The 12,906-nt window shown below is 38.2% G+C and overlaps 1 protein-coding gene across 1 annotated transcript in view; it reads right to left on the reverse strand.

Moving 5' to 3' along the window:
* UTRN (utrophin) overlaps nucleotides 1–12,906 on the reverse strand; it is a 498,335-nt gene that overhangs the window by 401,021 nt on the left and 84,408 nt on the right. Inside the window, exon 3 of the mRNA XM_019653741.1 lies at nucleotides 1,355–1,416. Within this exon, the coding sequence (XP_019509286.1) occupies nucleotides 1,355–1,416 (62 nt within the window). The remainder of the gene's footprint in view (nucleotides 1–1,354; nucleotides 1,417–12,906) is intronic.

Raw genomic sequence — 12,906 nt, forward strand, 5'->3', positions numbered from 1 at the left:
ACATTACCTTGTCTTTTCATTGTCTTGGCAATAATTGCAAACTTCCTGGGGCAAATCATTCACATGGGACTTAAAACCCTCATTTAATATTATAAAATAATATACACATTATAAATGTACAAATTTATAAAGATCTGATTCATGAAATAAACTATTCTGGTACTTCTGGAAATCCAAAGCACCCTGATGTTACCTGTGCCTCTAGAAAAAGAATAAATTTATCAAAAAACAGCTATGTCTGCTTCAGAATATTCCTACAGAGAAAACCACCGATTATGCAAGCACTTCTTTATTCTTGACTTTTTGGTCAAAGTCAGACAGTTTTCACATTCCTTACATTCTCAGAGACAAGATAAAATATTCCTCAACCAAAAGTTGCAAAAGCTAAAAACACATTGCAATCAAATAAACAACTGTACATATTGGGAGGTGGAGCAATTTTTAAACCGCACTGCTACTCACAGTAATCCTAAAACATTCTCATTTGGTTTCAAAGAAATACCAATGCTTACTTTCCTGACCTTTGCAACCTTCTCAAATAGAAAATTTTGAAAAAATGATTCTTAATTAAAATAGCTTTCATACTTTTAAAATACCGTATTGGTGTTGCTCTCAGAAACGTTTATTTTTCATTTGGCTATAGTGTCATCCTATAATCCATTAACTTGACAATTATCCTCCCATCTCAGGCTTAGAGGACAAAATCCCAAATGCCTCAGGATGACCTAGTAACACCATGAGGGAACAAGTTTGAAAATGGCACTGCCAATTCCACTCTTCAGCTTGCTCTGCCTCTAAAAAAAAATATCAATCAACACCTTGACTATGATCCAAGTAGTTAGACATGCTGGGAAAGAACACATCTTTGGGGAAAGAAGTGAGGAGGTTCACAAGAAAAGAACCACAGGGCAGATAAACCTTATTAGCCACACCCATAAGTATGAAAAATCCCTAAACGTTTCTGCCTAGGGTATAACGGCTGCCTGAATGATAACAATTTGATTTTAACTAGGCAAAATGAAACCATCATCTTTTCAGAGGAGTGGACACAATATTTTCCCAATGATATATTCGTCTCCTAAAAGTTCCCAGGATTCAGAGTCAAAAAGCAGCAAATTGTTGGCTTGATATCCAGAGAATGCCGGGTAAAAAGAAAGAGCTGTTTACACCATGAATGTGCTTACATCAGAATGTCCATGTCAACTGATTTTAGAAGAGAATGAAGGAAGAATGTATCTTGCACGTTTCTGTTAGATCACATTCCATGGGTATAATTCACTGCACTTCCAACCAAGCTCCATGAATCAGAACACAGCACTTCAACCATCATAAAAGTTTTGAAAGTCTCCGTTACCTTTGAAAATCGAGCATTAATCCATTTGGTGAAAGTTTTCTTCTGCACGTCATTGTGTTCATCTGTGAGAGGGAAAAAGGGAGAGAAAAATATGAGATAGTGCACCTTTAGTAAGGGCGCTAAATAAGATCGTTCTCCATCCTGGAGAGTTTTAAATAGTCCTGTTAGAAGAGTTCTGGGGGCACAATGATCCACAGCTTAGGGAAGGCTGTGATGGCTGACGAGGTCAGCATTTGTGGGGCCTGAGAACGCCTGGAGCAGAGGGAGTCTCAGGTACCTTTCCCAAAGGAGCTGGCTCTTCACCCTAAGCGATGATCCACTGCCAGCAGCCATGAAACCCACCTTTGTGGGACAGAATCAGGACCTCACTTTTGAGCTAGCACATGCAATACAGAGTCACATTTGGTTTAAGTAAAATTTCTGCATGATAAAAATGTTAGCATGTTAATCAAAAAATTCATGATTTCCCTCCTTTTCATATAAATCCTATACCTCCCAGAGCAAAACTAGTATGAGGTTTAGTATAAGTATAGTATAAGGTTTAGAGTCCATTAACCTGTTTTCCTGTAGTAAGACTGACATGGCAAGGTTTTAATGATCTTGTTCTATAAAAACGACCTACACATTTTACAAATAGAGAAATCAGTCATTTTTTTTTAAATGATCAACTCTGGTTTTGATTACAAATTCATTTTCCAAGGCACAACACATGAAAATTGACTTTAAAAAACTAAAGCATCCTGAACTTCTTGAAGACGGGCAGTTATCCAGTTGGTTATAAGGAGACTGGGTGATACAACTGAGAGAGCAAAGGACTTTCGAAGCACACGGACCACATCCCGATCCACTTATCCTGTGGCCTTGGAAAGTCGTCACAACGTCTCCTTGCCTTAGAGTTCTCATCTGTAAAACGCGAATAAATAGCACCCAGCTTGTCAGGCCACTGTGAGGACTAGTGAACATCAGTAGCAAATACTCAGCAAAGAGCTGGTGTTCAGTTGTTCTTGTTCTTGTTATAATTACTATAATATACATGTACACAGGGCAGATAAACATCTTGTCAGGCCACTGTGAGGACTAGTGAACATCAGTAGCAAATACTCGGCAAAGAGCTGGTGTTCAGTTGTTCTTGTTCTTGTTATAATTACTATAATATACATGTACACAGGGCAGATAAACATCCATTTTACCCTTTCTATTACTGCTAATCATATCCTCTTCAACTGCTTTCCAGCTCTCTATTACAACCAGCAGGATGCGCTGGCTTAAATCCTACAAAGCAGCATGTGAACAATCTCTAAGTGGTCCTGAAAGCTGCTAAGGAGTGTTTGGAACAGTGCAGAAAGCTGTGGTTTTCTGTATATATGCCCTGTCTACACTGCCAGGCTGCCTCCCGCATGCCAACAGGGAAATAATAAATAACACAGAAGGCCCAACAGTGCTCTGTCCTCCAAGCGTCCATCTGAAGGCGCCGCCTTCCACACAGACCTCACTCATCTCCAACAGCTTAATTGGAAGTTCACCCTCTATGTCACTACGTCTGTGGTATCTTTGGTCCTTACTCTCCTCTGGAAGGAGAGTTTGTCATTAAACGGCCCTTCCTGGAACAAATATAGCAGCAGCTTCAGAAAAGAGTGCACTTCTACAGATCCATAAAGGTATTTGGAAATTGACGCCAAGACACAAAGGGGGCAATTGGATGAAAAACAAAACTGCTCTCTAAGAAACTGTTTGATGTGAATTGTGCTGAGAGGAGGCCTTCCTTCCAGAAAGGACAACGTAGTCAGCATCAGCCCCGATTTCAGGCTTTCTGCCATCTGATCAATGCCACATATAACCCATTTCTTAACCAAGAGGACTTGCTTGCGCACTCTGAATGTCCCAACCTTAACCATCACACCCAAGAGGGACAGACCTGAGATTACACACAGAATATAAGGCAGCCAGACACCAACCTGCAGACAGCACTACACCGTATGAATTCCATGTTGAATATTAGTGTTTGGAGAAATTGCAAAATCTAATTGTTAGTCCCACTACCTGACAAGGATTTATTTTTATAAATTTTACCATATCTGTGATTCTTTAGTGCTATGAACAAAAATATATATAATGGTCATAAGTTCTCTAAATTTCATAATAACCTTCATACAACTTAAGAATGCTTGACCATAAAAAAAACAGGGAAATTTGTAAGGAATACATATTACTTTTTTTTTCCTTAACCTCTTTTCTAGGCATTTAGCCTTCTTATTTTCAAAAACATATTAAATTATCTAATACTATACAGGTTCCTCTCCAGGTATACAGTGGACAAAAAAATGAGTGCCCGTCGCCTTATCAAATGATAAATAAGATCTTTTAATTTTATCACATAAAGAGTGAAATCAAATTTCAAAAATAGATTCCTACCATACAGAGATGTTTATAAAAATTAATAAGGTAATGTTTCTACAATGGTCTTTGATCTTTGGGCCTAATCAAAGTCTGAATATGAGCCTAAGCTACGGATATGAAAAAAATATTTGTAAAACGTAAATTATTTAACACAAACATTTCAAAAATACTCCAAAATTCATATAAAACTCTTTTATATTCATTTTCCTGATACAGTTAAAAGAAGGAAGAAAAGGGTTCATATTTCAATAAGCGCGTGTGCGCGCGCGCACACACACACCCCTCTTATTTTCACCCGACAGGAATTCGGTAAAATAGGAATTAGCCTGCAGCTTTTCAATTATGAGATTAAAAATGTAACAAATTTGGAACACTTACTAGTATAGAACCGCCTTCCCCACCACAAGAATTAAAGTGTCAACCTTGGCCCAGGTCTCTGTATCAGAGAGGTAAAAAGATGCTGCCAAAGTGGTAGCAAGACAACCAAAAATCTAAGTCATGTTATTCTGATCAATCATTTTGCCTCCCCAGAAATTAATACAGAATTTCAAGTCTCAAATTTGTTCAACTCTCCATTATCAAGACGTTAATTATTTTAATTTCTCCAAAACAAAAATGCGTGCACAGACAACACAAACTTACACATAGCTATTTATATATGTATTAAATGAATGAATATAATTTATGCTCTAAATATATTCTTTCAGGTTTCCAAATGTGTTTTTTTTTTTAGATGTGGATTTTTGAAAAACATGTAGTTTTGAAAGCCCTTCCTGGCTTAGTAAATCTTACCCATTTAACGACCTTTTTCCATTATGGGGACAAACACGAGACTGAATTAGGAGAAGAAAAATGTGTTAAATCCCTTAAGGCTGATTTTACAAATTCTTCCTCTAAATATTTTGCTCTTCTTAAAATGCTTTTGACATGCTCATGCAGATCCAAGGGCCTTGGCTGCTGCCTCGCCTGGAATTTTATTTCTGTGATGGGTGAAAGAAATGAAGCAAAAAACATCAACCAAACTGCCTGATAAATCTTCAAGGAAACGAGTTTGAAATTTTTTTTTCACTTCACCAGCTCAAAGGCATATCAAAAATTCCTTTAGCAGAACTTAGCCACAAACCTGTTTAAATTTTAAACTGGAAATGTGGCAGAGAAGTTAGCAGCTTTTGCCCTATGGAAACACACAGTTCTCAGGTACACGTACAACGCCATTAAAACTCTACCATTAGAGAGAACGCAGGACCCTCTAACATTTTCAAAGCAATTGAAGAGTGTCCAGTTTGCTGGCAATAACCTGAGTTCCATATAATCAGAAAAGAAGTCCCTAGACTTTTGACCAAAAAAGAAATGTCCTGTTGGATGATTTCACAAACTTGGATTGACTTTAAAATTCAAGCCACTTTCACGAAATGTAATACTAAAACTTAGAACGCCAGTTTCTCATTAGCAAAAGAGATGATTTTGGAAGCAAGGAAAGCATTTCAGACCATACTCCCACTTCTGTTTCTAAGTACTGATTGAATCAACCCCAAAATAAATCTACTATGAAAGCTTAGACATTCATGCTCCTCCCTTATCTTCTCAGACACAATTTTTTTGGTCTCTGACAAACACCAATTTATTTATTCAAACAATATGTATTAAAGTATCATATGCAAACATAAATATTATGTAATGATCTATAAAATATTACAAATATATAGACAAAGAAACAGAGACAAGAGGAAACAGATCACTCGCAAGCAGAGAGCTTAAACTCGGGTGTTTGTTTCAAAACCTGACATCCTCAGAGGACCTGGGGGAAAACATAAAAATTAAAAATGTGCTTTGCAAAACTGTCAAAACTACCTACATGTATAACAAGTTGAGATAATTACCATTTCAAATGACATTTTTGTAAGTTTATCGTATTTATACTTTGAAGCTATTAAAGCTAAAAACTGCATTTAAAACGGCAGTTTTAAACGCTTCACTCTTTACAAAGGAAAGCACAAGTTGATGGTCTCTTTGGGAGCCGTGGAGATGGATGGAGTGAGAAAGAACTGCACTTTTCAAATGAGAAGCTGAGACCCAGGAACAAACGTTAAATGAATCACCCTGGTGCCCATCAACAAATAGCAGAGTCATAAACAAAATCTGGCTAGCATGACTCATCAACTCTGCTCCAAAACTCATTAAAATTATGGAGCCCTTGGGTCCCAGAAAGTCCAGAGCCCCATCTTGACTGAATACAGAATTTCCATCATTTTTATCACTGGAGGAAAATGTATGTCCCAGCTGAGAACCAACCTAATCCACCCAAACCGCCCCCCTTACTATCACAGAATCCCAGTGTGTAAGATATAAGAGCACCTGATCCAACCCCACCGGGGACCAGAAATGTCAGAAGCTTATCCCGTGCCATGCAGTCAGTCGATGCTGTAACTCAAGTCAGGATACCTGTCTCCTTACCTAATACTCCTCTTACTCTCAAGATGACCTGTTTTCCTAATATCTGTATTTAGATATGAGTCACAAACCATATAATTCAGCCATTTAAAGTTTGTTGGGTATATTATATTAATAATTTTTTAAATTGTGATAAAGTATATGTAACATAAAATTTGTCACTATAACTACACCAAAATGTATGATTCAGTGGCATTAATCACATCCACAGTATTGTGCAACCATTGCCACTCTCTATTTCCAAAACTTTTTCATACATGCAAATAGAAACTCTGTAAGGGCCTTCCCCCAGGCCCTGGTAACCTCTAATCTTTCCATCTCTATGTATTTGCCTCTTCTAGATTTTTCACAGAAGTGGAATCATAAAATATCTATCCTTGCCTATCTGGCTTATTTCACTTAGCATAATGTTTTCAAGGTTCATCCGTGTTGTAGCATGTGTCTGAATCTCATTCTTTTTAAGGCTGAATAATAGTCTGTTGTATGTAGAAGCCACATTTTGTGTATCCATTCATCTGTTGGTGGACACTTGGGTTGTTTCCACCTTTTGGCTGTTGTGAATAAGGCCACAGTGAAAACTGGCATACTGGTATCTGTTAGTCCCTGCTTTCAGTTCCTTTGCATAAACTATACCTAGGAGTGGAACTGCAGGGTCATATGATAATTCTGTGTTTAGATTTTTGAGGAACTGCCAAACTGTTTTCCATAACAGCTGCACTCTCAGCAGCAATGTACATGGGTTTCAATTTCTCCACATCCTTGCTAACACTTACTTTCCTCTTTTTATTACAGCCATCCTAGTAGGTGTGCAATGGTATGTTGTGGTTTGGATTTGCATTTCTCTGAAGATTAATGATGCTGACCATAAGGCTGAGTTTTGAAAATGCAAAAACCACCAAGCAAAAACCCCCAAACTTTGAGATATCCTGAAGACTTTCTGAAAAGTCCAAGTTCAACAGCATGATACTCCAAAGTAGCTGAGGTGCAGAGATAGCTCTTTTGCCTTTAATCCACACGATATTGCAAAATGAGTAATCTACTTCCCAAAGATTTATCTTCAGAGTTAGATATATCCATTAATCCCTGACCATCTTCTAATTGTAGAGTTTACTTACCTCTTAACTACTTTTTCCTTGATGAGCTCCTCAGGTTTTTTAAACAAATGCATAGGAATACAAGAGGAAGTGTGTTCCTATCTTCACTTTCTAGAGCTGCTAAACAACCAAGAATCTCTGGAAGATTTGTAGGCATCTGGCATTGTTTGAAACCTTCTCTCCGGAAATATCTCTTGGAAAACTCTTAACATCTTTGATATCAACCATATTAAATGTGTTACAAATGCAAAAGAATAAGGACTCAATTTATGGGGACAGAAATTGTAAATTTTACATACAAACACTTCACTTTGTACTTTTATCCTGGGAATGAGAGTTTTATAACAATCACTTGAAATGTCACAGAACAAGGAGAGGTTATTTAGGAGTTGCTGAATGAGTCACAAGGATGATGAATCACTGTCATGAAAAGCCAATAGAAAATTTTTTTTAGTTATTGACAAAAGTTACTTATTTTAAAATTTACTGTGAAATTTGATTCTTCATTTTATTCCTATTAAAGGTCTATTGTGTTCTACACACTGTCTACAGAAGTTTCAAAAAAGAGTAACTGTTTCATACACACACATCTCTAGATGTACGAAAATTCATTTGCATGAATTTTCATGGGAATGGGGAAAAATTTTTTTTAATGTAAAAAACATTCCAGTGACCTGACTTCAGACTTTGTCATGACAAGTTCTACTTTCTAAAATAGGAAAAAAAGAAAAAAAAATGTCCTTTCAAGATTGCTATTATAAATATCACAGTGTTTTTCCGATTCGAATTACTTTATTTTATTATTTACTTTTTTAAAATTATTTTCTCCATACTATGAGGACTCTAAAAGATTCTTTTAGAGTCCTCATAAACCCATATGATAAAACAATAAAAATAACCAAGAAACAATAATTTGAAAACAAAAAATTTTGTAGAAAAATATTGGAAGATAAAGAAAACTACTTTCAGGGCCAGCCGAGTGGCTCAGCTGATAAAGAGCTCACTTGGGAGCACCAGCTCTGAGCAGCAGGGCTGCGGTTCAAATCCCACACTGAGGGCCAGTGATGCTCGCCTTCTACAGCTAAGATGATGAACAATAGCTCGACCTGGAGCTGGGTTGCTGTGAGTTGCCAGCGATGGCGTAGGCTGCAGTGGGGCTGCAGTGGGCTGTCGTGAGCTACGTGAGCGGCTGCCGGTGTGAGCTGCCGGGAGCCGCTGTGAGCGGCCAACCAATGACCGGAGACCGATTGCCTCAGCCGGGAAGAGCACAATGATCATACCAACACGGCCCAGTGAAGCGACGTCCTCCACAAGTAGACTGAAGAACAAAACAGCAATTTGTCTACCTGTCTGTTCCCCTTGCCCGATTCCCCAACGCTGTTCCCCTCTCCCCAATTCCCCAATAAAATCTTAAAAAAAAAAAAGAAAACTACTTTCAGTACTCAAATAGCTCCCTGCACTCCTATGTAGGAATGCTATTATGGTCATAAAGCTGATGTAGAAAACCTTTAGCTGTGTACCATGCGTCTTCTATAATCATGACTTTGGGTCATTACATTCAAATATATATATATATATGTACATATATATATATATATTTACATTATATATATATTTACTATATATATATATATATGCTCAATCACTCATTATCTCATTCACTCATTATTCACATATATATATAATGAGTGAATGAGTATTGTAGACGCCAATGATAACCCTCCAAAGCCCACAACTCCAGTGAATTAAAAGGTGTGGCAATAGGGTTTGGCTTCCCTCCTTTGAACCACTTCTGTTTTGTTCTCTGTGTGTCAGGGCCCATATAAATACCTTGGGACAGAGGGAGGCCCATACAACAATAATCCATATAAGCATGAGTACTGTCTTTCAATTCAGCTAAGCAAGAGAGTCCACAGGTCGCCACAAAGAGCAATGTGACCTCAAGGGACTCAAGGACCAAAGAAACAGTATTTCCGGTTCATCAAGATTAGACCCTTGCAAAAGTCTAGACAACCTGAGAGGCCAGAATGAAGTCTCGCAAACAGAGCTACCAGTCTTCTTACAACACCCCAACATTTGGAGGATCATTGGGGCTGGGACTCTTCCCTTCTTTCTCTCCTCTTCATGTTAAGTACCTACCTCCTTCTTCTGCCCACCTTGCTTCTTTGAACATTCAAACCTTCCTCCATCCTGCCTCCCTGAATATTCTTTTTCAACGCCCATCCCTGGACCTGTCTTGGCCCAGGTCACCACTTTGGAATCCTCAGCCATAGAGCCTGCCTGCCTGACTGCATGGGTCCTGGTTGCTCTGCAACAATCCAAGTGCCGTGTGAGTCTGTCTCTTCTATTTCTTTTGTGGAATGTCATTTTGCATCTTTTCTCTGTCTTCTTGAAACTTCCTGTATGATGTCTATCATACGTTAAAAGATTTCAACACAGAAAGGGTAATGTTACGTTTATGTTAGTTTAAGTCAGAGGTTTCAAACATTTTGTGTTCCTGAACCTCTGAAAGAATTCCCATGCACATTTTTAAGTGGACAACTAATATTTGTGGTAAATTTAAACAGGTAAGAAAATGTAATTTCCAGCATACTGTTAAGGAATTGCAAATTTCGCTTACTCAATTAACAGAAAATGTCTCTTCTAGTACCTAATTGGCAAAACTAGTCCTTGCTGTCAAACTAAGCAGCTAAATCAGACTTAATTTCTGACAAGGGAAGTATGACTTTAGTTTTCTATTTAGAAGCCATGTTCCTATGTATCTCCAGGGCAACAGCCTACTTCAAAATTCTCATTCTAAGTTGGGTAGACGGATGGATGGCTAAAGATAGAGGGCACCAAGCCTTGCCCCAGATGCAGTAAGGCACTGACCATATTAGTAATTCTTAAGGGAATGTTATTTGCTTTGCATTCCTAAGATGTCCCCTGGTTTGGTACCTCACAGCAATGTTAACACAGGAAGATTTAGGGAGGGTTAGAGGTGTTTCTTTCTTTTGTAAAGTGGAGGAAAGGAATCCTGCAAGGAAGGATGGAGAAGGAGAAAGCAGGTACCTCAGAGGCTGCCTCAGATTTTTTCACCACTGGAAAAGCTGGCCCCAGGGCAACATACATATTCCACTGTGCAAACCACTCTAGATACTCACAGTGGTCCTAATCTGGGGTAACTCCAGAGAAAACTATGAGATGCAATCTAATGAGAAAGGCTAACCATTGGGGGTGGCCACTAGAAAGGCATCAGCTGTCTTTGTCACCTTTAACACCAGAGACTTTGCTAATTAATTTAATGAATGTGAGAAATGTGTTTTTACTGTAGCTTGAGAATTGGCATAATTAGAAGGTTAGAAACATTCTCCCACTGGTGAATTTAGTGTTTTTCAATGAACATGAATCAGCCAAAATATTTTATAGACATCTCCCACCACTGATGAGAATAAAAATCTATCAAGTCTGAGGAGGTTAGATCTTTAAGGCCCTGTGTTCAGCCATTGGCTAGGAGGTTTCTAGTTACCTGGTGCTGACTAAATCCTGTAACAAAATCCTCTCTCTAAAACATCATTGTCCCATAGAAATACAATGTGCACCATATACATGATTTTCAAATTTCTAGTAGCTACATGAAAAAAAGGTAAAATTAATTTTAGTAATATGTTATTTAACCCAATATATCCAAAATATTATCATTTCATCATATACTCAATATTTTATTCCTTTTATTTTTATTTTTTTATTTGTCTTTTTTTTACTTGTCTTTTTAAATTAGTAGTAGTAGTAGTAGTAGTAGTAGTAGTAGTAGTAGTAGTAGTAGTAGTAGTTTTAGGTGTACAAAACAATGCAATAGTTATCCTTTTTACCCCTCACAAAGTGACAACCTCCCTCCTCTCATCCTCTGCCCCCCCACTCCCAATATCATACATATCCATTACAATTCCATTGACTCCATTACCACACTGTACTCCACATCCCATGACTATATGTATATATAATTATAGTTGACATACATTATTATTCAACATCAGCTTCAGAAACACAGTGCGGTGGTCAGGCCTTCTACACCGTCCATGAAGTGGTCTCCCTAACAAAACATGAGTCCATCTGGCCCCCTAAAAAATATTTACAACATTATTGATTATATTCCCCAAACTGTCTTTTCTATCCCTGAGGGCATATTGTAGTTACCAATTTATGTTGTCTCGTCCCTTCCCCTATACTCATTATTTTAAAAACTACTGATATTTGACATTCTCTTTTTCTTACTAAGTCTTTGGAACCTACTGTGTATTTCACGTTTACAGCATGTTTGAACTCAGAGTAGTCACATGTCCAGGGCTCGGCAGCCATTGCATCACATTGCTCAGCTCTAAAATATTGCAGCATTTACCTGAACTATAACCTCCTGTTCTGCGAAAGGACGGAGAGCTGCTGCTTACCAAGCTTACGAAACGGGCTGTATGAACTGTGTTGAGCCTGCTTGCTACTGATGATCGTTCAACGAATGCCAATGTGCCTGGCAGGTTTGGTCTGAAGCTGGCCTCTGTTATAACCCTGATAGTGGGACAATGGGTATCCTACTTTTAAGCATTGGGAATTAACATGACTGAGCAACAAGAAAGCAAAAATTAACAACTGTGCATGACCAAATTGGTTAAGTCATTTTTGTAAGACTTCTGGTCCAATAAATAGAAAAAATAAGAATTGGAAATATTTCCAACCCTTTTGTTATATTCATCACTGAAAGTTTTAAACGTCCTATTCATTTAATGAAAATTAGTTGTGCATCTATTATGTGGAAAACACTGTACAAAGAAAAAAGAGTAACATTTGGTAAGAACCAGATAATATGCCACTGAACACCTATTATGTCGGTCCGAAAAGAGATCCAGGCGCTGCTTTCAAGAAGCTATGGGGGTAGGGTTGGGGTGGGGGTGAGATAAGTATCTAGATAATTATTCTTATATATTAGGTACAAATACATTCATAGATTCATAGGAAAAATATTTCTTCTTGATGGGGGCAAGGAGGGGATCAGAGAAAGGTTCAAATAATAAGTCACATTTGAATTAGGCCTTGCACTGATACATTTGAGACACGTAAAAATGGTTGCAAAGGGCATCTGTGTGGAACAGAGAACAGCAGAATCCACGTCCAAACGGCACGAAAGGACACAAAGACAAAACTGAGTAGTTTCTCTGGCTGGCTGGTTTTTGGATTGCAAAAGGTTTTGATTGCAGAGGGTTTTGAATATGAAGCTAAGGGTTTAAACAAGCCAGCCATGTGGGCCACTGATTTTTTTCTGAGCAAAGGAGTGATGTGATCATGGTGTGCTGTAGATGAGTTTAATATGAAAAATAGATTCACAGCGAGAGAGACTGTGAGAAAGCAAGCTAGCTTGAGGCTTATTATAATGGTCTATGCTAGACATCTGAAAGCTACAAGTAGTAGAGTGGCAATGAGATTAGAAAGGAATAGGTGGACCGGCCGAGTGGCACGATGGTTAAGAACTGGCTTGGGATACCAGAGGACCCCGGTTCGGATCCCACATATGAGGGCCAGTGACACTGCCCTCCACAGCTAAATATGCTGAACAACAGCTCAACCTGGAGCTGGGCTGCC

The sequence above is a fragment of the Hipposideros armiger genome, unplaced genomic scaffold (assembly GCF_001890085.2).
Source record: "Hipposideros armiger isolate ML-2016 unplaced genomic scaffold, ASM189008v1 scaffold_206, whole genome shotgun sequence".
Taxonomy (NCBI): Eukaryota; Metazoa; Chordata; class Mammalia; order Chiroptera; family Hipposideridae; genus Hipposideros; species Hipposideros armiger.